The 25,811-nt window shown below is 45.2% G+C and overlaps 1 protein-coding gene across 4 annotated transcripts in view; it reads left to right on the forward strand.

Annotated features, from left to right (window-relative positions):
- Nucleotides 1-25,811, forward strand: part of uggt2 (UDP-glucose glycoprotein glucosyltransferase 2) — a 437,193-nt gene that overhangs the window by 147,808 nt on the left and 263,574 nt on the right. For all 4 annotated transcript variants that reach the window (XM_041199272.1, XM_041199273.1, XM_041199274.1 and 1 more), the window contains exons 12-14: nt 1,497-1,588; nt 14,326-14,476; nt 18,060-18,179. In XM_041199272.1, coding sequence (XP_041055206.1) covers nt 1,497-1,588; nt 14,326-14,476; nt 18,060-18,179 — 363 coding nt within the window. The remainder of the gene's footprint in view (nt 1-1,496; nt 1,589-14,325; nt 14,477-18,059; nt 18,180-25,811) is intronic.

The following is a 25,811-nucleotide window of genomic DNA, read 5'->3' on the forward strand; positions in this document are numbered from 1 at the left end:
TTCACTTGCATTTCCCCCAACTTAGTCTACTGCATTTGTTGCTCCCAATGTGGTCTCTTCTACATTGGAGAGACCAAACGTAAACTGGGCGACCGCTTTGCAGAACACCTGCGGTCTGTCCGCAAGAATGACCCAAACCTCCCTGTCGCTTGCCATTTTAACACTCCACCCTGCTCTCTTGCCCACATGTCTGTCCTTGGCTTGCTGCATTGTTCCAGTGAAGCCCAACGCAAACTGGAGGAACAACACCTCATCTTCCGACTAGGCACTTTACAGCCTTCTGGACTGAATATTGAATTCAACAACTTTAGGTCGTGAGCTCCCTCCCCCATCCCCACCCCCTTTCTGTTTCCCCCTTCCTTTTTTTTCCAATAAATTATAAAGGTTTTCCTTTTCCCACCTATTTCCATTATTTAAAAAAAAATAAAAAAAAAACCCCCACTAGAGCTATACCTTGAGTGCCCTACCATCCATTCTTAATTAGCACATTCGTTTAGATAATATCACCAACTTTAACTTTAACACCTATGTGTTCTATTGTACTATTGTCGTTGACATCTTTTGATGATCTGCTTCTATCACTGCTTGTTTGTCCCTACAACCACACCCCCCCCCCACCTCTCTCTCTCTCTCTCTCTCTCCGCCCCCCACACACACACCTTAAACCAGCTTATATTTCAACCCTTTCTTGGACTCGAACTCAAGTTCTGTCGAAGGGTCATGAGGACTCGAAACGTCAACTCTTTTCTTCTCTGCCGATGCTGCCAGACCTGCTGAGTTTTTCCAGATAATTCTGTTTTTGTTTTGGATGAAATTTGCGTTTGATTTACAGAAGCAAAAATCTTGAATTTAATTTCAGAAAGCTGTGACAACGATAACTGTTTGTCCTTGAAAATGTGGTACTAACGATGAAATGTGACACATTAGTTTAATCACTGATACATCACAAATGTGAATCCAGTAAAGGCAGTTTTTATAACGCTTCTAGGAGGAAGTTATAAATGGCATTTAAGAATAGGTTTCAAACCTTACTCTAAAGCAGTGCTACGTCAATGTATTCATACCAGGATTCATTCAGTACCAGAGTAGAATCCCAGTTAGTTGAACAGTGTTCCAATGATATCTGAAGAAAATTTCTATGTAAATAATGACAAAGGAAGCTGTACTGCTTTCCCTAAAACTTATAGTCATAATAATGATAAAGAATTATGTATATTTATTAAGTTGTAAACTGTATACTTGCAGTTTATTTTTGAATCAGTAATGTTTGGTTGTGATTTTTATACTATTAGAAATTGCATGTTGTGTTAGCTAAAATAAGAAAAATGGATATGTCTGTCTGTTCACTGAACAGTCAATGATATTCGGCTGCATTGAGCTTCACTAGATATTTCAAGAATTGGGAAAAACAAAGGGCAAATAGCTGAATGTGATATTTCCTTTACTGCATTAACAAAATGTGACCATTTTTCTAAAAGTCTATTTGGTTTATTTAGCACTTTGCAGAAACTTTGGGACTTCAGCCTGGGGATTCAGCTTTTTTTATAAATGGGCTACATATTGACTTGGACACTCATAATCCATTCAGGTGGGTACAAATGGCTTTCTATGCTGTTATATTTCTATTCTCCTTGCTTGCCATGACGTTGCAGTCTTTTCTCTTAAGCATTATAACATTATTCAGTTACTGTATCCATTAATGTGTGGAGTTAAAATGGCCATCTCAATCTAAAGAGTATCTTTGCTACTGTTATCAACAACCATCTGTATATTTCCCATCTTCCCTTATTGAACAAATAGGAACAGTTGTGGTTCTCAAAGTGTGTCTTTGAGGCTTCCCACTTCGTCTCCTGAGTAGTATTCAATGAAATTTGCCACCCTCTCCTTATGCAGCCTTCTCCCTGGGCTCATATGGTCATATGGTTGAAGGGCCAAAGTAAGGAAAAACAACAAAGAACCTTTAGTAGGAGAATGAGCATATAGAAGAGGGGAAGGGAAAAAGAAGTTTGAGAATGACATGGTCACCAATGGTATTACAAATGGGAAAGGCTGCCTAACTGAAGCTATCTCTAAATATGTCTATTTTGCTGAGTGCACACATTTATTTTGGAATGGTATGAACTGTGTGCACATCTTGGGTTCAGGTCTGGAGTAGCAGCCAGCACTTCGATTCCCCTTGTTCTCTCCCCTTTTTTTAAACTTTTCTTTTCTCTTTACCCCTCCGCCATTACTGCCCCAGATCTGACTCCCTCTTAGATAGCTCCACAACGTCCCTCTGTGGTACACTTGACATCCTCCAAAGGCTGCATTGAGGCACTCATCGCTGCTTGCTTTAACTGGAGCAACCCTAACTGCCCTATCTTTTTCAGTAGTCAATCTTTCCTTCCAGCACAGTCACTGATTGCTAATTATGCCAGTCTGCTTCCCGTCTCATTTGCGATTCCTGCTTTTATGCTATCATCGTCCCTCGCTGCATCTCCCTCTAGAATGGCTTGTGAACAAGGCTGTTTCCACCTATAAACTTGTTACAGTCGATTGGTTTAGCATCACGGTCTTGACAGAAATCTGACTGAGGGTGATGACAACATCCCCCTTAATGAAACTTGCCTGCATTGCTATACCTTCCACCACTTGCCTTGGACAAACTACTGTGGTGATGATGTTGACCTTATAGCCAAATCACACCTTGATCATTTCTCCTACTGATCTGGCAACTTCTTCTCCTTGTCAAACTCATTCAGTTTCATCCCCTGACCTCTCATTTAAAATCCTTGTTCTCTACCGCCCACTGAGATATTTTTACTGCTCTCCTCCTTCTGCCCCTGCAACTCCATCTCAACTCATCATGCTTCTTCTGTATTCACTACCCACCTATCTTTCTCAACTTTAGCCTCTGACATAAACACCCTAGCCACCTACTCACCCCTTTATCTGGCAATTGTGAGAGTCTGGACCAGACTGAACCTCTGTAACATTCGATTGGGTCCGCGCCGCCATTTTACACGGGCAGGCTGATTAAGGCCTGCCCAGAGTAGTTCACAACTCCTGTGGATAGCGGGAGTAGGCATGTGGCGGTGGGTGTGCACAGACCACCGGGTCCAACGGCGACCCGGCAGCCTGTTTAAATGAAGGCCTGGCAGCCTTTGTGAGGCTGCTCACAATGGCTGGGAGAAGAGCACATCAGAGGGGCAGTGTGCCTGATGCAAGTCCGGAGGGTAGGCCATCGGGGCAGGCCAGGCCTGAGGGTAGGCCAGCAGGGCAGTGTGCCCCTCGTTTCTCCAACGAGTGCTTAGCCTCCCTCCTGGCAGCGCGGCAGGAGGTCCTTCTTCTGAGTGACGGGAGGCGGAGGCCTCACCAACTGTCCAAACATACATGGGAGGAGGTGGCTGAGAGTGTCAGCTCCCATGATGTGGTGCGTTGCACGTGGGTCCAGTGCTGCAAAAGATTCAATGATCTCCTGTGCTCAAGAAGGGTGAGTAACATGTTGCCTCAAGTCACTTAATGTAGCCGTCACCCTTGCACTCCAGCCAGCTGTGGAACTGGTTGCTCCCTCCCAGGCGGGGCCATCAAATGCTTCACGGACCAGAGGACACCCGCCAAGGTCATCGAGTGCAGTGAGCAGGCTGTCCCAGATGCCAGTACCAGCGAGGAGACAGCACCTAGACGTTGCACCCGTAAGCATAAATTTGAGGCACCTTAGGAACACCACAGGTTTCTCACTGGTGCTTTTATGTTGGCCCATTGTAGTTTCTGGAAGACTTGGTGTGATGTCCAACATCTTATTTTTTGCTTTATGAAGTTACATTTGTTCCCTCAATAAATTTGACATGTTGCCATGCCTCAGGGTGATTCCTTACTTCTGCAAGTGGATGGGAAGCTATGATGTTATGAGTGAGTTGTTTGACACTGAGCTTTATTGACAAGTTAATGTTAGTATCCTGGCTGATTTAGTGCTCAGGTATCGAGTATGGAGCCTGCAGCCCTGGTGTGTGTTGAAGATTCATCTGTGGTGGTCTAGCTAAAGGTTCTTTGGATTAAAGCCTCCCAGGTGTCCCTGCCTCCCTGGAGTATGCTCGGGTCAGCGTCTACCCCCTCAGCATTCTCCTGTGCGTGCTCATCTTCAGAGTCACTGCTGGACTCATTGTGTGCATCAGGAGCAACTGTGTCTATATCTTCCTCGTCCACTGCATCGCACCTTTCCAGTGCCAGATTGTGGAGAGCGCAGCATGCAATCACTGTCAGCGAAACACGATCTGGGGTGTATTGGAGTGCACCCCCTGAGTGATCCAGGCATTGGAAACGCATCTTGAGAAGACTGATGGCTCTCTCCACCACAGCCCTTGTGGAGGCGTGGCTCCTATTGTACCGCTGCTCAGCCTCTGTTCTTGGATGGCGGAGAGGTGTCATGGGCCACCTTCTGAAGGGATAGCCCTTGTCACCCAGCAGCCATCCATCCAGCTGGGCTGGAGCACTGAAGAGCCTCGGCACCTGGGAGTATCTGAGTATGTAAGCGTCATGGGAGCTGCCTAGGTACCTTGTAGAATCTGCATCCTGTGTTCACACACTATCTGCACGTTCACGAGTGGAAGCCCTTCCTGTTGACAAAGGCACTGGGCTCACCTGCTGGCGCCTTGATGGCCACATGTCTGCGGTCGATTGCACCCTGAACGCGGGGGAAGCCAATAATGGCCGCGAAGCCTCTGGCTCGCTCTGTCTGGCTGGCCTCGCCCCAGCAGTAATGGATGAAAGTCAGTGCACGCCTGAACAGAGCGTCTGTCACCTGCTTGACACTTGTGTGGAGTCTCCGCAGAGATCAACTGCTGATCCCTGGAAAGAGCCAGAGGCGTAGAAGTTAAGGGTAGCTGTGACCTTTAGAGCCACTGGAATGGGGTGCCCGCCCACACAGTTTGCAGAGATCTCAGGGCCTATCATCTGACAGATATAGTTGACTGTCTCCCTTGAGAGACGGAGCCTCCTTCGGCACTGGACCTCAGATATATTGAGGTAGCTGCTTCGCTACCCTGGTATACCCTGGCATCAGGATATTGGCATCTTCTGTGGCCCCTTCTGCCTTGGACTTCCTGTTGGCCCTGCGTCCCTTTCACCTGCGCCTCTTCTACCAAAGGTGGTTCCCCTGGAGGCCGAATGTGGACTCCTGGCCTCCTGCCCATTCTAGCCCTCACTTCCTCCTCAGAGGAGGTGCCTCCAGTGGAGAGCACAACTCTCACTCCCAGGCTAAGGGAAGGCCTCCTGAAATCTGGAGCCCCCAAAAATGAACTTTACTGTAGAGTCCTGAGCAAGGCTTTTACTCCTGCCTAAGCAGCTGGTATTGAAATATTCCGGCTCGCACAGGCAAGTATAAGTAACTTTCACACTTAAATACCTGAAAGATCACAGTCACGACCCCACTCACCCCCTTTTATACCGCCCGTGGATGAGGATTATACAGATGTCTCCTACCCACCTTCCCGTTGTGCCCATGCGACGTCCTGAAGATCACATGGGCTGCGAAAAATCATATTCAATTGCTGCTTCAAGGGCCTTAACTGGCCCGTTAATTGATGGTGGGCGCACATCCGAACTTATAGCGCCCGTCTTCCCAAATATCACGATGGCGCATGGTGACATCAGGACGCAAGCTTGACATCACTGTGCATATTTTATGCGTCAGCGTGGGGGGCACGCCCCCAGACACCAGCGGGAAAATTCTGCCCATAGTACTTTTCTGCATTGTATTTCATCTGCCTTGTGTCTGCCCATATTCACCAGCCTGTCCACAGTCTCCTGAAATCTATTACTATCCTCCCCATTGTTTACTGCATTTTCAATTTTGTGGCACCTGATAACTTGAAATTATACACTGTTTACCCAAGTCCAATTCATTAATATATTATCAAAAAGAGAAGTGGAGCTAATACTGATCTGTGGAAAACTGCATTGTCTGCCTCCCTCCAGTGTGAAAAACTACAGTCAACACTACTATCTGCTTCAACACAAAAACAGAATTACCTGGAAAAACTCAGCAGGTCTGGCAGCATCGGCGGAGAAGAAAAGAGTTAACGTTTCGAGTCCTCATGACCCTTCAACAGGACTGAGTTCTGTTGAAGGGACATGAGGACTCGAAACATCAGCTCTTTTCTTCTCTGCCGATGCTGCCAGACCTGCTGAGTTTTTTCAGGTAATTCTGTTTTTGTTTTGGATTTCCAGCATCTGCAGTTTTTTTTGTTTTTTTACTACTATCTGCTTTCTCTTCCTTTGCCAGTTTCATAACTTCCTGCACATTAGTATAATAGGCCAGCCTAGATTTGTTGCTTGTTTTTTGGCATACAGTAGTGTACCGATGCCATTAAGGTGAAGCAGATGTTTTAGCTAGTCCTGAAAAACCTTCTTCCACTGTGGTATTCTCAAAAAGCAGAATTTGCTGTAAGCTCACTTTAAAGCAGCCATTCTCCTGGAAAGGAGTTTCTGAATTGCAAGCAGGAATTTGTGTGTATAAAGTGGGTCCCTTTCCTATTAGATAAACCAAGCCTACCATCATTTTTTTATATTTTATTTATTCGTTCATTGGATGCGGTTATCACTGGCTTGGCGATCAAGAATCTATCTACCTCTGACTTAAAAATATTCAGACTCTGTTTCCACTGAGAGCATTCCAAACATTCATGGCCCTCTGAGACAAAAAAATTCTCCCTATCTCTGTCTTAAAAGAGCAACCCCTTATTTTTAAACAGTGACCCCTAGTTCTAGATTCTCTCACATGCACCCTGTCAAGACCCCTCAGGATCTTAAAGGTTTTTTACTCTTCTGAACTCCAGTGGATACGAGCCTCATATATCCAGCCTTTCCTCAGAAGACAACCCGACCATTCCTGGTATTAGTCTAGCAAACCTTCTCTGAACTGCTTCTAATGCATTTACACCTTTCCTTAAATAAGGAGACCAATACTGTACACAGTACTGCAGACGTGGTCTCACAGTGCCCTGTACAACTGAAGCATAACCTCCCTACTTTCTCACCATTTATATGCTTTTTTTTTGCATTTTTCCTCACAAAATGGACAATTTCATATTTGCCCACGTTATACTCCATTTGCCAAATCTTGTCCCACTCATTTAACCTATCTATGCCCCTTTGTAGCCTCCTTATGTCCCCTTCACAGCTTACTTTCCTACCTATCTTTGTGTCATCAGCAAATTTAGAAACCATAAGTTGTGTCCCTTCAGCCAAGTCATTTAAATAAGTTGTAAAATGTTAAGGCCCTAGCACTGATCACTGTGGCACCGACACGTGAGAAACACTTGACCTACCTACCTAATCCCATTTACCAGCACTTGGCCCATAGCCTTGAATGTTATGATGTGCCAAGTGCTTATCCAGGTACTTATTAAAGGATGTGAGGCAACCTGCCTCCACCACCCCAGGCAGTGCATTCCAGACCATCACCACCCTCACATCCCCCTAAACCTCCTGCCCCTCACCTTGAACTTATGCCCCCTTGTGACTGACCCTTCAACTAAGGGGAACAGCTGCTCCCTATCCACCCTATCCATGCCCCTCATAATCTTATATACCTCGATCAAGTCACCCCTCAGTCTTCTTTGCTCCAGCGAAAACAACCAAAGTCTATCCAACCTCTCTTCGTATCTTAAATGTTTCATCCCAGGCAACATCCTGGTGAATCTCCTCTGCACCCCCTCCAGTGCAATCACATCCTTCCTATAATGTGGTGGGCCAGAACTGCACACAGTACTCCAGCTGTGGCCTCACCAAGGTTCTATACAACTCCGACATGATCTCCCTACTTTTGTAGTCTACGCCTCGATTGATAAAGCCAAGTGTCCCAAATGCCTTTTTCAACACCTGACTAACATGCCCCTCTGCCTTCAGAGATCTATGGACACACATACCAAGACCATAAGACATAGGAGCAGAAATTAGGCCATTCAGCCTATCGAGTCTGCTCCGCCATTCAGTCATGGCTGATATGTTTCTCAACCCTATTCTCCCGCCTTCTCCCCATAACCTTTGATCCCCTTACCAATCAAGAACCTATCTATCTCGGTCTTAAATACGCACAATGTTCTGGCCTCCACAGCCTTCTGTGGCAATGAATTCCATAGATTCACCACTCTCTAGCTAAAGAAGTTTCTCCTCATCTCTGTTCTAAAAGGTCTTCCCTTTACTCTGAGGCTGTGCCCTAGTCTCTCCTACTAATGTAAACATCTTCCCCACGTCCAGTCTATCCAGGCCTTTCAGTATTCAGTAAGTTTCAATCCGATCCCCCCTCATCCTTCTAAACTCCATCGAGTATAGACCCAGAGTCCTCAAACATTCATCATATGTTAAGCCTTTCATTCCTGGGATCATTCTCGTGAACCTCTTCTGGACCCTGTCCAGGGCCAGCACATCCTTCCTGAAATACGGGGCCCAAAATAGCTCACCAAGGTCCCTTTGTTCCTCAGAACTTCCTAGTGTCATGCTGTTCACTGAATACTTCCTTGTCAAATTACTCCTTCCAAAGTGTATCACCTCACACTTTTCAGGGTTAAATTCCATCTGTCACTTATCTGCCCATTTGACCATCCCGTCTATATCTTCCTGTAGCCCAAGACACTCTACCTCACTGTTAATCACCCGGCCAATCTTTGTGTCATCTGCAAACTTACTAATCCTACTCTCCACGTAGTCATCTATGTCGTTTATATAAATGACAAATAATAGGGGACCCAGCACAGATCCCTGTGGTACGCCACTGGACATTGGCTTCCAGTCACTAAAGCATCCTTCTGTCATCACCCTCTGTCTCCTACAACTAAGCCAATTTTGAATCCACCTTATCAAATTACCCTGTATCCCATGTGCATTTTCCTTCTTTATAAGTCTCCCATGTGGGATCTTGTCAAAGGCTTCGCTGAAATCCATATAAACTACATCAACTGCACTACCCTCATCTATACACCTGGTCACCTCCTCAAAAAATTCAATCAAATTTGTTAGGCATGATCTCCCTCTGCCAAAGCCACGCTGTCTATCCCTGATCAAACCTTGCCTCTCCAAGTGGAGATAGATATTCTCCTTCAGAAATTTCTCCAATTGTTTCCCGACCACTGACGTGAGACTCACTGGCCTGTAGTTCCCTGGCTTATCTCTACAACCCTTCTTAAATAGCGGAACCACATTAGCTGTTCTCCAGTCCTCTGGCACCTCCCCCATGGCCAGAGAGGAATTAAAAATTTGGGTCAGAGCCCCTGCAATCTCCTCCCTTGCCTCCCTCAGCAGTCTGGGACACAAATCATTGGACCTGGAGATTTGCCCACTTTTAAGACTGCTAACACCTCCAATACTTTGTCACCCCCTATATCAATTTGCTTAAGAACCTCGCAGTCTCTCTCCTTGAGTTTGATACCTTCATCCTCATTCTCTTGGATGAAGATGGACGTGAAGTATTCATTCAACACTCGAACGATGTCCTCTGGCTCCACCCATAGATTGCACCCTTGGTCCCTTATGGGCCCTACCCTTTCCCTGGTTATCCTCTTTCCATTGATATACTTATATAATATCGTGGGATTTTCCCTACTTTTACCAGCCAGAGCTTTCTCATAACCCCTCCTTGCTCTCTTAATTTCTTTCTTAAGCTCCACTCTGAACTGTCTGTACTCCACTAATGCCTCTGCTGATTTGCTTCCCTTGTACCTGCTAAAAGCTTCTCTTTTCCTTCTCATCGTGACCTGTATATCTCTGGTTATCCATGGTTCTCTGGTCTTGTTACTCCTTCCTATCACCCTAGAGGGAACATGTTGAGCCTGTACCCTCCTCATTTCCTTTTTGAACACCCTGCCCTGGTATGTGAATCAAAAGAAGTTAGTATGCAGTTACAAGCAAGTGATTGGGGCAGACTCCTTCCCTCAGATGGCGAGTGGGCCCCACCGGCTTGGTGGAGGACGGACACCCGACCCCCGCCACTGAAATGGGGCCTGCCGCCATTTTAAGTGGGCGAGCCAATTAAGGCCCGCCCAGCGGCATCCCCGACGAGAAGCGCTTCCTGTGCAGGGAGGGGGGAGGGAATCCCCGTCAGTCAAGTGCTCTCATTCACGCATGCGCATGAAAGAGCGCGCTGCTCCCTGAGAGCAAGTGCTGTCTCAGGGAGAATACTGACAGTGGTAAAAACTTTAAAAATAGAAACATTAAAGAATTATTAACATGTCACACGAGATGAGATATGTTAATAAAGAACAGATAAACTTTATTATTTTTGTACAAAATGGACATGAGACTTCATCCCGCCAGTGGATGAAGTTTCATGAATAATCTGGAGCCTGTTGGAGCTCCTGGTCTGCCCGCCAGCCTTAAGATTGGCCGGGCAGGTCTTTAAGTACTTTAATTAGCCTGTCAATGCCCTTAATTGGCCATTGACAGCTGATTTTGCTGTCCGCCCACCTTTCTAAAAATTTAAATGGCCCAGGATGACTTCGGAGATTGTCACCCCGCGTCATTTTACCCTTGACAACCGGGCCCCACCCCCAAATCGCCGAGGGGAAGATCCTGACCTAGGTAGGCATATGGAATGTTGCCATTCATTGCAAAGGGAATGGAATGTAGGGCAAAAATTTTCACTCAGCCGGCAGCCTGACCTGCTCAAGTGTGAAATGACGCGCGTTGACGTCAGCCGAGTATGCCGACGTCAGTGCACAGTTGCGAGATAGTTTGGTTGGAAGGTGGCACTGGAGCCAGCAGCGAGCCTGTTGGCAATTAAAAGGCCTGCTAAGGCCATTATGTTATCAATTAAATTCAATTTTTAGCTGCTCGTCAAACCTAACGGTTGGAGTGCAGGCGAAATGGCCAAGCGGCCTTTGCGCTTCTTTGGAAACCTCATCCACTGGCAGGATGAGATTTCCAAAAGCAAATAAAAGTAAAATAAAAACTTTAATTTTTAATTAATAACATGTCCCTGCTCATGTGACAGAGTCATATGAGGGGACATATTTTATTACATTTTTATTTTTAACATTTTTTTCATATCTCTTCATCCCACTGAGGGAGCTCCGTGCCTCAGGGAGATTATGCAGCGCTCACTCATGCACAAGCACCAAGTTCATGCCGGCCAGCTCGCACTCCTCCCCCCTCCTGCACTTGCAGCACTCAGCCCTGCCGCTGTCATTTCAGGCTGGGTGGGCCTTAATTGGCCCGCCAGCATAAATTCGTGGTGCAGTGCCGATCGCGGGTGACAGTCAGCTTCCCAACCTTCCCTGCCAAGCCTGCCCGCCAAGGGCAAAATTCTGTCCATTAAAGTAGGGAAGTTTTACTGCAGCTGTACAGGGCCTTGGTGAGGCCACACCTGGAGCACTGGTGTACAGTTTTGGTCTCCTTCTTTGAAAAAAAGATATAATTGTCATTGAAGCAGTTCAGAGAAGATTCACTCGATTCATTCATTGGGTGAGGGGATTATCTTATGAAGGAAGGTTGAACTGGATTTCAGAAGGATGAGAGGTGATGTTATTGAAACATCTAAGATCCTGAGGGTATTTCATAGGATAGATTCTGCGAGGATTTTTCCTCTTCTGGGAGAGACTAGGACCAGGGGACATAGTTTAATAGAAAGTCGCCTACTATTTAAAACGGAGATGAGGAGATATTTTTCCTTCAAAGGGTACTTAGTACGTGGAATTCTCTTCCCAGAAAACTGGAGGCTGTGTCATTGAATTTATTCAAGGTAGAGTTAGACAGAGTTTTGAAAGACAAGGAAGTCTAGAGTAATGGGGGGCTGATGGCAAAGTGGAGTAGAAACCACAACCAAGTCAGCCATGATCTTATTGAAGCAGTCTCAAAGGGCTGAATGGCCTACTCCTGCTCCTAAATCCTATGTTCTTGCCTTTCCTCTCCGATGAACATTTAAGGCATGGCATTATTTTGAAGAAGAGCAGGGGAGTTATGTATGATGCTTGGCCAATATTTATCCTCAATCAACCTCACACAGGCAAATTATTTGATCATTATCACATTGCTATTTGTGGAAACTTAATGAGCACAAATTGGCTGACACATTTCATATATTACAACAGTGATATCACTGCATTTAACGAGCTTTGGAATGTCCTGTGATTGTGAAAGGCACTATGGACTGAATCTTGTGGTTGGCATGCAAGGGCGGGCCCGACATGCCGACGCGTAAAATGACGCACGATGATGTTGGGTGTGTGTCCAATGTCATTGCATGTCATCTCGATATTTCGTTTGGCGGGCGCCCGCAATCAGCATTAAGGTTGACGGGCAGGCGAAGATCCAAGCAGGCTTCGCGATTTTCAGGAAACCTCATCCACGGGCGGGATGAGGTTTCCTGAAGCTTTTATAAAATAAATTAATAAATTTTCCAAACTTCACAAACATGTCCCAACTCATGTGACACTGTCACATGAGGGGACATATTTAAATAAATTTTTACTTCATTTATTTAAATGTTTTATAATCTATTCAATCTCCCCGAGGCAGCTCCATGCCTCAGGGAGATTGCTGCGCTCTTTCGTGTGCATGTGCGAAAGAGTGCAGGCCCCGACTCTCCCTCCTCTCCCCCACCCACACAGGCTGAGCACTACTGGCCGCGTGTTACACTGGGCAGGCCTTATTTGGCTCGCCCGCGTAAAATGGTGGCGGGCAGCCAATCACAGGCGGCAATCAGCTCTGCGCCTGCTCCCACCCAGCCTGCCCACCATAGGAAAAATTCTCCCCTATGTAAATACAAGTTTTCTTGGAAATGGAGTTGGAAAGCCTGATAATACAATTTATCAGGCCCAGAGAACATCAAAAATTTTTGGAATAATGACATTGCAAAAAAAACAATGTAATCAAAATTCTAACTTTGCAACCAAGAGCAGAGCTGAGACTTTTAAGAAGGTAACTCCAACTAAACATGGGGCAGGATTTTACACGTCAGCTTGCTGACGCATAAAATGACGCGTGGTGACGTGGGGGGGAGCTCCCGACATCATCGCCCCTCATTTAAATTTTCAGGAAGATGGGGGCGCAGCGAAATCAGTTCCCGCTCCCGCCAACCTGTCAATGGCCAATTGAGGCCATTGACAGGATCAATTAAACAATTAAAGGACCTGCCCGTCCAACTTTAAGGTTGCCGGGCAGGTCAGGAGCCCCGGCGCAAATTGGATAAAGCATAAAACCTCATCCTCATTCATGTAGCTTTTAAAAAATTTTAATATAATTTTTGTGAAAATTATGGACATGTCCCAACTCATGTGACATTGAGGGGACATGTCAGGGAAATTTTATTTTTCTATTTTTATCTTTTTGACATTTACATCCGATCTCCCTGAGGCTGCACTTAGCCTTAGGGAGATGAGTGCGCTCTTTTGTGCGCATGCGCAGAACAGCGCACTCTCGCTTTTGGGGAATCCCTCCGCCTGCACAGGGAGCACATAGTGTCACGCTGGGCGGGCCTTAATTGGCTCGCTCACGTAAAATGGCATCGCGCCCCCGATTGGGGACGCTGATCGGAAGTGCACCTGTGCGCGCCGGTTATTCAACTTCCCCCCCGATTGGGGGGGGGGGAAATACCCGTTGTTGAACATTAATTATTGGCCAGGATAAAAGAATAAATGCCCCATTCTTTTTCAAATGATGTTGCAGGATCTTTTTCATCTACCTGAGAGGGCAGCCTTGGTTTAGCATCCCTTCTAAAATGTAGCACTCCTTCAATATTGCATTGAAGTGTCAGCTTAGATTGTATACTCAAATCTCAGGAGTGGGATTTGAAGCAATTTTATTTTCAAACTGTGTGGCAGTGCAGAAACCAAAAGTTTCCTCTCAGGCCTTGCACAGTTGACTCCTTTAAATTGCCATACATGCACAGCTGCACAAAAAAAATTGATGGGGCCATGCACTTCAGTAAATTGCCCATGCACTCCAAAAAAATCTTAGAGGTAATGTTGTTTCCAACACATAAACTTCAGAGTGAGAGGTAAGAGTGCCAACACTGAACAAAAGCTGCCAACTATTTAATTTGTATCTAGGTATTCTATTTTACTTACTTATATAACCAATGGAATTGAAATCTGCAATTCAGGATCGTTATCAGTTAAATGATTGAATGCCAAGTTGGAAGATAATTTTACATTTCTTTAAAACATGATATCCTGGGAGCTTAATAAATATATCATTCTGTTTAATAGGCTATTGCAAACTTTTGAGGAGTTCTCCTATTGACTTAGCCATGCTATTTTCAGATTTAACCAGCATTTTCAAAAGAAAATGATTTCCTGTGCTTGTTGCATTGTCTACCAGCAAAATCTGATTAATCCATTTTTTTTCCCCCAGTATCCTAGATATCCTCAAAGAGGAAGGAAAAGTTATGGATGGTCTTTATAACCTTGGGATCAAAGATAAAGATCTAAGTAAACTTCTGAGTCTGAATGTCTATCCTATAGAAGAAAACCCAGCACTTGATATCCGACACTCAGCCATAATTGTTGGTATATTATGCATTGTTATGTGGTGTGTATGTGTGCTCATCTTTTGACCTCTAGAGCTCTTCCTGATATATGATTATTAACAAAAATGTATTGGCTCTATGTTTGTCTAGACGTTGTCTACAGCTTTTTCATAGCTTCAGGAGAACATTAGTGGAAGCCCTGGAGGAAACAATATACCAGAGTCATACAGCACAGAGGTCCAATCAGTCCATTGCTTCTGTGCTGGTTCTTTTAAAGCTGTATCCAATTTGCCCCGTGCCCCTGTTCTTATGCCTTAGATCTGCAAATTTCTCCTTTTCGGGGAGTGATTCAGCATGTGAATTGCTCCTTAGGGGAGCCAGCACAGGCACGATGAGCCAGATGGCTTTCTGTGCTGGAACGATTCTGTGATTCTTTGCTAGATACAATTGTCTTCTGAAAGTTATTATTGAACCTGCTTCCACCACCCTTTTAGATACTACATTCCAGATTGTAACAATTTGCTACGTAAAAAAGAAAAAAATCTAATTTCACCACCTTCCACCATTTGCAGTAAATCTTTGTCTTCTGGTAACCAACCCTTTTGCAAATGGAAACTGTTTTTTCTTATCTGTCTATAAAACACCTAATAATTTGAGCACCTCTGATTTAATCTGCACTTAGCTAGCAGAAACCTAGAAAAATGTCCGCTAAAAAGCTATTGAAGCTAGATGAATTGTCAAATCTGTGATTGATAGATTTTTGTTAGGCAACTACAAATTGAGGGTAACTGAACCATTTTGGATAGATCGGGTTAAGGTACAGATCAGCTGTTATCTTGTTGAAAGGTGGAGCAAGCTCAAGGGGCAGAATGATTGACTGCTGCTCCTATGTTCCTTTTCTGTTCTAAGGTTTCTGTTTCTGGTTTTTCTTCATTCTCCAAGTAATTGAAGCTGCTCAACACTGGTTCCATTCTGGTAAATCTCCTCTGCAGCCGTTGCAAAGCTTTGACACTCTCCCTGAAGTGTAATGCTGAGAATTGAACACAATATTGCAGATGAGGCCTAACAGTGATTTACCAAATTTTAGCATAACCTCCTTGCTTTCATTCTCTGTTCCACTCTTTGTTAAGTCAAAGAACCTGTATGCTTTTTAACAGCCTTACCAGTTTGTCCTGCCACCTTCGTGGATGGGTATGTGAACCCCAGGCTTCTCTGTTCCTGCACCCCCTTTAAAATTATACCTTTCAGTTTATATTGTGCCTCTTCCTTTTTTCCTTCCAAATGCATCACTTCACAATTCTCTGCATTAAGTTCCATCTGCCTTGCCTCTGCTCTTTTCATCAGTCTGTGTCCTTCTGATCATATTCTCCTCACTGTTTACTACATTTTCAAGCTTTGTGCCATCCGCAAACTTTGAAATTATGTCCTTTATACCTGAGTCCAAGTGATGAATATATGCTAAAAATAAGTGTGGTCCTAATAGTGGTCCCCTAGGGAACATCACTGTATACTTTCCTCCAAGTCTTTCAGACTCAATTTGCCTTTCACAATTCCATGCTGGTTGTCGTTGATCAACCCATGTTTTTCTGAGTGATAGTTAATTTTGCTCCAGATTAAAATCTCTGAAATTTTCCCCATGACATTAGGCTGACTGGCCTTTAGTTACTGGATTTATCTCTCTCCCCTTTTTGAACAGGTGTGTAACATTTGCAACTGTTCAATCCACTGGCATCACTTCTGTAATTAAGAAGGATTGAAAGATTATTGCCGGGATTTTCTGGCTCCACCCATGGCGGGAATTGCCACAGGCATACCGGAAAATTTGGAGAGTAGCCAAAGTCCGTTGGCTTTGGGTGGGAATTTCTGGCCCATTGTCTAGAACTTTCACCCTTCCTTCCCCCAATAATATATCTTACCTGGACCAGGTGACTTTTCTGCTCTGAACTGAATGTTTCACCAAAACCATAATGCACAACATTAAAGGGTTATAATCATTATTGTTTTTAATGCATTGGTGCATTTACATAAATAAGTCTATTGACAGCAATTCGTCTGAGAATGCATCTGAGACTTAGACAGGCAAGTCAGTATTAGCATTCACATATAGCATGTGAGGAAACATTATTTTAGCAGACCTGCTGGTGGTGTAGAGCCTCTCTGGTTCTCTGGAGGCTGAGAATCATGTTGAGATTTAAAACGAGTTGTTCTTTGCAATGAAGAAAAATACTATTTCCTGATTTAAATAAAAATTCCTGATCGTTACCTATTAAACATTTTTCTGAGCAAAACTGTACACATTAGAAGGTGGAATTTTTGGGTTGGCGAGCAGGGGCAGGGCCCACTGCTGATGCGTAAAATGACGTGTCTGGCATCCGGACATCACCGCGCGTCATTTAGATTTTCAGTTTAAGGTTGGCGGGCAGGCGAAGAGCCCAGGCAGCCTTCGCAGCCTTGGGCAGGATGAGGTGTCATGAAGTGTTTAAAAATTCAATAAAAATTTTCAAAAGCATTCATTGACATGTCCCAGCTCATGTGACACTGTCATGTGCCATGTCTTAAGAGTTATTAATTTCTTTAGTTTGATTTGTCTCTCAGGGAGATTTCTGTGTTCTTCTGCACGCATGCGTGAAAGAGAGTAGGCCCCGACTCAAGGAATCCACCCCCCACCCGCGCAGGGAGCGCTCAGCGCTTCCGGGCGAGTGTCACACTGGGCGGGCCTTAATTGGTCTGCCCACATAAAATGGCACCATGCCCGCACAACCCCCCCCCAACCACCGACGGGGGGAAATTTCTGCCCAGAGAAACCTAAAAGCAAAACTTCAACCTCTCACCCTCTATTATTCTTAATATGGAGCCACATTTATTACTTGGAAGTAGAATGTTAATTAAATCAGTTTTCCCAAAGTTTGTATGAAGAGACCCTTCAACTCTGGGTTGTTTTCGTTGGAACAGAGAAGACTGAGGGCGACCTGATCGAGGTGTAGAAGATTATGAGGGGCATGGACAGGGTGGATAGGGAGCAGCTGTTCCCCTTAGTTGAAGAGTCAGTCATAAGGGGGCATAAGTTCAAGGTGAGGAGCAGGAGATTTAGGGGGGATGTGAGAAAAAGATTTTTTACCCAGAGGCTGGTGACGGTCTGGAATACGCTGCCTGGGAGGGTAGTGGAGGCGGGTTGCCTCACGTCCTTTAAAAAGTACCTGGATGAGCCCTTGGCACATCATAACATTCAAGGCTATGGGCTAAGTGCTGGTAAATGGGATTAGGTAGGTAGGTCAGGTGTTTCTCACATGTCGGTGCAGACTTGATGGGCTGAAGGGCCTCTTCTGCTCTGTGATTCTGTGAAATAGGGCAGTGGTTAATAACATTTTCACCAATCCTCTGTTTTGGAACCCCTTTCGCATTTTGCATCCTTCACTGACTAGTGGAGCAGGTAGATCACTTCAACAAGGCTTCTACCAATTTTTTTGCTGGTTTTTGAGAGATGCAGCAAAACAATTTGGGATTCCTGTTCCCGTTGATTTCCTTCCTGTAAATTCGTGTCCAATAGCGAGGATTTCACTGAAACCACTGTATAATTGGATCTTGAACATATTTACTGCCCTGTTTCTTTTTCCTTTAGTGGATGAATGACCTGGAAAGGGACCAAAAGTACCGTTCTTGGCCATCAAGTTATCAAGAGCTATTGCGACCAACCTTCCCACGTGTCATACGGCAAATTAGGCGCAACTTTTTCAATTTGGTAAGCGTTTTGAAATAAAGATATTATATTAGTTATATGGATTTTTTGGTAACATTTTACACTATTTCTCTAATTATTAAACTGATAATGGCACAAAAACTTGGATACAATGGAAGTGAAACCTTTTTTTAATTAAACAGCAAAACTTTTGTGTCAATAAAATGCGTAACATGACAGAGAAAACTCTGTGTGTGTGCATTCGAGTTTCCCTTATCTTTCTTATCATCTGTAAAATGAATGGAATGGAATGAAATGAATGAATTATCCCTTTACATGATCTCACAATACAGAAAACTTGGATTGGCTTTCTCAGCTTTCTTGAGAAGTTTACCTATTTCAGTTAAAGTTTTCAAACCATGTAAATCTTAAATTTGTCCTTGGATGCCCTAGGATGAGTACAGTGTGCTTTATGGAGATTTCTTTCATGTCAACTATTATAAAACTTGACATCTGACATTGTTGTTATGACCTAACAATATTGTTGTTTGTCTCTGCACCACATGATTGTCATACTTCAAGAAAGTAGTTCACCACCTTCCCAAGGGACGGGCAACAAATGCTGGCCTAGCTAACAATGCCACATCCTTTGAACATATAAAAGAAAAGAAAGAGCCTATATAATCCTTTATCGCATCTTAGCTTTAGAAGGACCATTGATATTTCCATCACACATACTTGGTTAAGTCTACTACTAACAGCAGAGATTGCAGTATAGCATCATAAAGTCTTACAGCACAGGAGGCCATTTGGCCTGTCATGCCTGTGCCAGCTCTTTGAAAGAGCTGTCCAATTTAGTCCCCCACCCCAGCTTTTTCTCCGTGATCCTGCAGATTAGTTCTCTATAAGTAGATGTCCAATTGTCTTTTGAAAGTTCCTATGGAACCTGTTTCCACAGCCCTTTTGGGTAGTGTATTCCAGGCCACAACAATTCCTCAGATTCTGAAGCAGTCCATTTCCACATTCAGCAAGACCTGGACAATATTTAGACTTGGGCTGATAAGTGGCAAATAACATTCACACCACACAATTGCCAGGCAATTGACCATCTCCAACTAAAGAGAATCTAACCATCTGCCCTTGTCATTCAATGGCATTACCATCACTGAATCCCCCACTATCATCCTGGGGGTTACCATTAATCTGAAACTGACTGGACCAGCCGTATAAATACTGTGGCTGCGGAGCAGGTCAGAGGCTGGGAATTCTGCAGAGAATAACTCACCTCCTGACACCACAAAGCCTGTCCACCATCTGCAAGGTACAAGTCAGCAGTGGTTTGGAATATTCTCCAGTTGCCTGAGTGAGTGCCAGTCGGGAGCAGCAGTGGGAGCGGAGCGAACCTGGAGGTGAACACCGCCAGTGGAGCTTCTCAACAAAAGCTTGAGAGTTGTGGCCCAGATCAAGTCCGTTGGAGCAGCCGCTAACCGGCCCAGATCAAGCCCATTGGAGCAGCCGCTAACTGGCCCAGATCGAGCTGGTTGGAGCAGCCGCTAACCGGCCCAGAACAAGCCGTTTGGAACAGCCGGTAACCGACCCAGAACAAGCCGATTGGAGCAGCCGCTAACCAGCCCAGAACAAGCCGGTTGGAGCAGCCGCTAACCGGCCCAGATCGAGCTGGTTGGAGCAGCAGCTAACCGACCCAGAACAAGCCGATTGGAGCAGCCGCTAACCAGCCCAGAACAAGCTGGTTGGAGCAGCCGCTAACCGGCCCAGATCGAGCTGGTTGGAGCAGCCGCTAACCAGCCCAGAACAAGCCGATTGGAGCAGCCGCTAACCGGCCCAGAACAAGCCGATTGGAGCAGCTGCTAACCAGCCCAGAACAAGCTGGTTGGAGCAGCAGCTAACCAGCCCAGATCGAGCTGGTTGGAGCAGCCGCTAACCAGCCCAGAACAAGCTGGTTGGAGCAGCCGCTAACCAGCCCAGAACAAGCTGGTTGGAGCAGCAGCTAACCAGCCCAGATCGAGCCGGTTGGAGCAGCTGCTAACCGGCCCAGATCGAGCCATTAGTTTGATTGTCATTGATCAAGTTTCTCAAGGAAGTGACAAAGATGATCGACGATGGAAGGGCAGTAGATGTTATATACATGGATTTCAGAAAGCCCTTTGACAAATTCCCTCATGGCAGACTGGTACAAAAGGTAAAGTCTCACGGGATCAGAGGTGAGCTGGCAAGATGGATACAGAATTGGCTTGGTCATGGAAGACAGAGGGTAGCAGTGGAAGGGTGCTTTTCTGAATGGAGAGGTGTGACTATTGGAGTTCCGCAGGGATCAATGCTGGGACCTTTGCTGTTTGTAGTATACGTAAATGATTTGGAGGAAAATGTAACTGGGCTAATTAGTAAGTTTGCAGATGACACTAAGGTTGGAGGAGTTGCAGATAGTGAAGAGGATTGTCAAAGGATGCAACAGGATATAGATCGTTTGGAGACTTGGCAGAGAAGTGGCAGATGGAGTTTAATCCGGACAAATGTGAGGTAATGCATTTTGGAAGGTCTAATACAGGCAGGAATTATACAGTAAATAGCAGAACCCTTAAGTGCATTGACAGGCAGAGGGATCTGGGTGTACAGGTCCACAGGTCACTGAAAGTGGCAACGCAGGTGGATAAGGTAGTCAGGAAGGCATATGGCATGCTTGCCTTCATTGGCAGGAGTATTGAGTATAAAAGCTGGAAGTCATGCTGCAGCTGTATAGAACCTTGGTTAGGCCACACTTGGAATATTGCGTGCAATTCTGGTCGTCACATTACCAGAAGGATATGGAGGCGTTGGAGAGGGTGCAGAGGAGGTTTACCAGGATGCTGCCTGGTCTGGAGGTTATTAGCTATGAGGAAAGGTTGGAGAAACTCGGATTGTTCTCACTAGAGTGACGGAGATTGAGGGGCGACTTGATAGAAGTTTACAAAATTATGAGTGGTTTGGACAGAGTAGATAGTCAGAAGCTTTTTCCCAGGATGGAAGAGTCAATTACTAGGGGACATAGATTTAAGGTGAGAGGACAAAACTTTAGAGGAGATGTGCGGGGCAAGTTTTTTACGCAGAGGGTAGTGAGTGTCTGGAATTTGCTTCCAGAGGAAGTGGTGGAAGCAGGTATGATAGTGGTGTTTAAGAGGCAGCTTGACAAATACATGAATAGGATGGGAATAGAGGGATACGGACCCCGGAAGTGCAAAATGTTTTAGTTGACAGGCAATATGATCGGCGCAGGCTTGGAGGGCTGGAGGGCCTGTTCCTGCTGTACTTTTCTTTGTTTCTTTGTTTCTTTTTTGAATGCGTTGCTGAAGAGTTGGTGCAGGAGGGAAGGCTTTAGATTCCTGGATCACTGGGGCCGTTTCCGGGGAAGGTGGGATCTGTAAAATTCAGACAGGTTGCACCTGAACCGGAACGGGATCAACATCCTTGTGAGATGGGGTTTGCTAGTGCTGTTGGTAGGGATTTAAACTAATTTGGCAGGGAGATGGGATATGAAGTGGAGGTGTAGTGGGGGTGATGCACAGACAACTATAGAGGAAAAAAACAAGTAAGCTTGGAAGGCAGAGCGTATACAATCAAATTAAGGCATAAGGGAGCATGGCAAGGCTGGATGGCATTTATTTTAATACAAGGAGACTTGCGAGTTAGGCAGATGAGTTGAGGGTGTTGATTAACACATGGGGATACTATATCGCGGAGACATGCTTGGGGGAGGGGCAGGACTGGCAGCACAATATTCCGGGGTTCAGAATCTTCAGGCAAGACAGTGGTGGGGGGGCATGGGGCTGTAAAAGAGTAGGTGGTGTTGCAAAGATAAAAGCAAAATACTGCAGGTGCTGGAAATCTGAAACAAAAACAGTAAATGCTGGAACAGCTTAGCAGATCTAGCAGCCTCTGTGGAGATAGAAACAGAGTTAACATTTCGAGTCTGTATGACCCTCCTCAGAACTGAAGAGAAGTGGAAATGTGATAAAAATTATACTGTTTGGGGAGGGGTGGGGCAGGTGGAGCTGGATGGGAGGCCAGCGATAGGTGAGGACAAAGGAGGAATTCACAAAGATGCCATGAACTAAAGGAAAAAGGGGGTGTTAATGGTAGTGGTTAGTGCTAAAAAAGGTGCTGATAGTGGCATAAAAGGAAGAAAGCAGAATGTGATAATAGCAGAACAAGGGTAGCAATGTGTGAAATAACAACATGGAACAAGTAACAGATGGTCCTGTAGGGGATAGGGTAGAGGGAGGGCGTGGTGGTGGGGAAAAATGAGGATAGAAGGGGAGTTAAAAAAGGGGATAAAACTAAGTGGATAACAAATAAAAATGAATGTAGATAAAAAGGATTAAGAAAAGGGGGTGAGGTTGGAGGAGAGAGTTCATTATCTGAAGTTGTTGAACTTAATGTTAAGTCCGGAAGGCTGTAAAGTGCCTAATCGGAAAATGAGGCGCTGTTCCTCCAGTTTGCATTGGGCTTCACTAGAACATTGCAGCAGGCCAAGGACGGACACATGGGCATGAGAGCAGGATGATGTGTTATAATGGCAAGCGACTGGAAGCTCTGGGTCATGCTTGCGGACAGACCAGAGGTGTTCCGCAAAGCGGTTACCCAGTCATTCAGACCAAACACAGTCAGGGTGTCGCAGAACAGCTGCAAGGCATTCTGAAGGGGGAGGGTGAACAGTCAGAGGCCGTGATGCACATTGATACCAATGACAAAGGTAGAAAGAAGGATGAGGTCCTGCAACAAGAAACTAGGGAGCTAGATAGCAGATTTAAAAGCAGAGACATGGTTGAGGGAAGTACAGGACTGGCAGCTCAATATTCCAGGGTATAGAATCTTCAGGTGTGATGGGGAGGGGGGGGTGGTTGTAAAAGCTGGTGTGGCATTGCATTATTGATCAAGGAGTCAATTACTGCAGTAAGGAGGGATGGTATCTTAGAAGGTTCCTCAAATGAGGCCTTATGGGTAGAATTTAAAAACAAAAAGGGGTCAGTCATATTGTTGGAAGTGTACTATAGACCCACAAATAGGAAGAGATTGAATGGCAGATATGTAGGCAAATCTCAGAGTAGTGTAGAAATAATTGGGTAAGAATAATAGAGGATTTCAACTTCCCCAATATTAACTGGGATAGGCAAAGTGTGAAAGGCTTAGAGGGGGCAGAATTCTTAAAATGTCTCCAGGAGAGCTTTTTAAGCCAGCACTTAGAAAGTCTTACAAGGTGCTGGATCTAATTTTAGGGCACAAAACTGGGCAAGTGGTAGAAGTGTCAGTGGGGGAGCATTCCAGTGATAGTGACCATGACTCAGTACGATTTAAGGTAGTTATGGAAAAGAACAAAGATGAACTGAAAATAAAAGTTCTGAATTGGGGGAAGGCCTATTTTAATATGATAAGACAGGATCTGGCCAAAATGGGCTGGGAGAAGTGACTTGAAGGAAAATCTACAACAGAGCAGTGGGAGTCATTCAAAAAAGAAATAGTGAGAGTGCAGGGCTAACATGTTCCCATAAAGGTGAAGGATGGGACCAACAAGTCCAGAGAATCCTGGATGTCGATGAACATACAGGATTAGATAAGGAAAAACAGGGAGGCTTATGGTAGATACCGAGGGCTGAAAACAGTGGAAGTCCTAGAGGAGTATAGGAAGTGCAAAGGTTACTTAAAAAAGAAATTAAGAGAGCGAAGAGGGGGCATGAAAAAACACTGGCGAGTAAAATAAAGGAAAATTCAAAGGCAACTTATAAATATATTAGGGGCAAGAGGATAACCAAGGAAAGAGTAGGGTACATTAGGGACCAAAGTGGTAATCTATGTGAGGAGCTGGAGGTCGTAGGTGAGGTTTGAAATGAGTACTTTGCATCTGTATTCACTATAGAGAAGGATGATGTAGGTATAGAAATCAGGGAGGATGACTGTGATATACTTGAACAAATTAGCATTGAGGGGGAGAAGTTATTAGCAGTTTTAGTGGGTTTAAAAGTGGATAAATTCCCAGGCCCAGATGAGATGTATCCCAGGCTGCTGTGGGAGGCAAGGGAGGAGATTGCAGGGGCCCTGACATTAATTTTCCAATCCTCTCTGGCCACAGGAGAGGTGCCAGAGAACTGGATGACAGCTAATGTGGCAGCATTATTTAAGAAGGATGTTGGGGATAAACCAGGGAATTGTGGGCCAGTGAGTCTAAAATCAGTGGTAGAGAAACTTTTGGAAAAAATCTGAGGGACAGAATCAATCTCACTTGGAGAGATGGATTAATCAGGGATAGTCAGCATGGCTTTGTCAGGAGGAAATCATGTCTAACAAATTTGATTGAATTTTTCAAGGAGGTAACTAGTTGTGTAGATGAGGGTAATGTAGCTGATGTTGTCTACATGGACTTCAGTAAGGCTTTTGACAAGGTCCCACACGGGACACTGTTCAAGAAGGTAAGAGCCCATGGGATCCAGGGCAATTTGGCAAATTGGATCCAAAATTGGCTTGGTGGCAGGAGGCAGAGGGTGATGGCCGAAGGTTGTTTTTGTGACTGGAAGCCTGTGTCCAGTAGGGTACCACAGGGTTCAGTGCTGGGTCCTTTGCTGTTTGTAGTGTAGATTAATGGTCTAGACGTGAATGTAGGAGGTATGATCAGTAAATTTGCAGATGACATGAAAATTGTTGATGTGGTAAGTAGCGAGGAGGAAAGCCATAGACTACAGATGGGCTGATCAGACGGGCAGAACAGTGGCAAATATGATTTAATCCTGAAAAGTGTGGGGTGAGGCATTTTGAGAGGACTAACAAGGCAAGGGGAGTACACGAATGGTAGGGCCTGAGGAAGTACAGAGCATCAAAGGGACCTTGTTGTGCATTTCCATAGATCCTTGAAGGCAGCAGGACAGGTGGTTAAGAAGGCATATGGGGTATTTGCCTTTATTAATTGAGGTATTGAGTGCAAGAGCAGGGAGGGTATGATGGAGCTGTATAAAACATTAGTTAGGCCACATCTGGAGTACTGTGTGCAGTTTTGGTTGTCACACTATAGGAAGGATGTGATTGCACTAGAGAGGGTGCAGAGGAGATTCACCAGGATGTTGGCTGGGCTGGAACATTTCAGCTATGAAGAGAGACTGGATAGGCTAGGGTTGTTTTCCTCAGAGCAGAGATGGCTGAGGGGGGACCTGATTGAGATGTACAAAATCATGAGGGGCATAGATAGGGTAGATGGGAAGAAACATTTCCCCTTAGTGGAGGGGTCAATAGCCAGGGGGCATAGATTTAAGGTAAGGGGCTGGAGGTTTAGTGGGGATTTAAGGAAAATATTTTTCACCCAGAAGGTGGTGGGGTATCTAGAACTCACTGCCTGAAAGGGTGGCAGAGGAGGGAATCCTCACAAAACTTAAGAAGTATTTAGATGAACACTTGGAATGCCCTAGCTTACAAGGCTACGAGCCAAGTGCTGGAAAATGGGGTTAGAGTAGTAGTAGAGTAGCTAGATGACCAGCTCGGACATGATGGGCTGAAGGGTCTTTTTCCATGCTGTTGACTCTATCGGCTGAATTTTGCCCTTGACAGGTGGGCGGACAGCCGATCACCGCTGCCAAAGCAGGCTCCGTCGCCATTTTAAATGGGCAGGCCAATTAAGGCCCGCCCAGCGTCCCGCCCGGCGGGAAGTGCTATGCACTT

This window comes from Carcharodon carcharias, chromosome 11 (assembly GCF_017639515.1).
Source record: "Carcharodon carcharias isolate sCarCar2 chromosome 11, sCarCar2.pri, whole genome shotgun sequence".
NCBI classification, from domain to species: Eukaryota; Metazoa; Chordata; class Chondrichthyes; order Lamniformes; family Lamnidae; genus Carcharodon; species Carcharodon carcharias.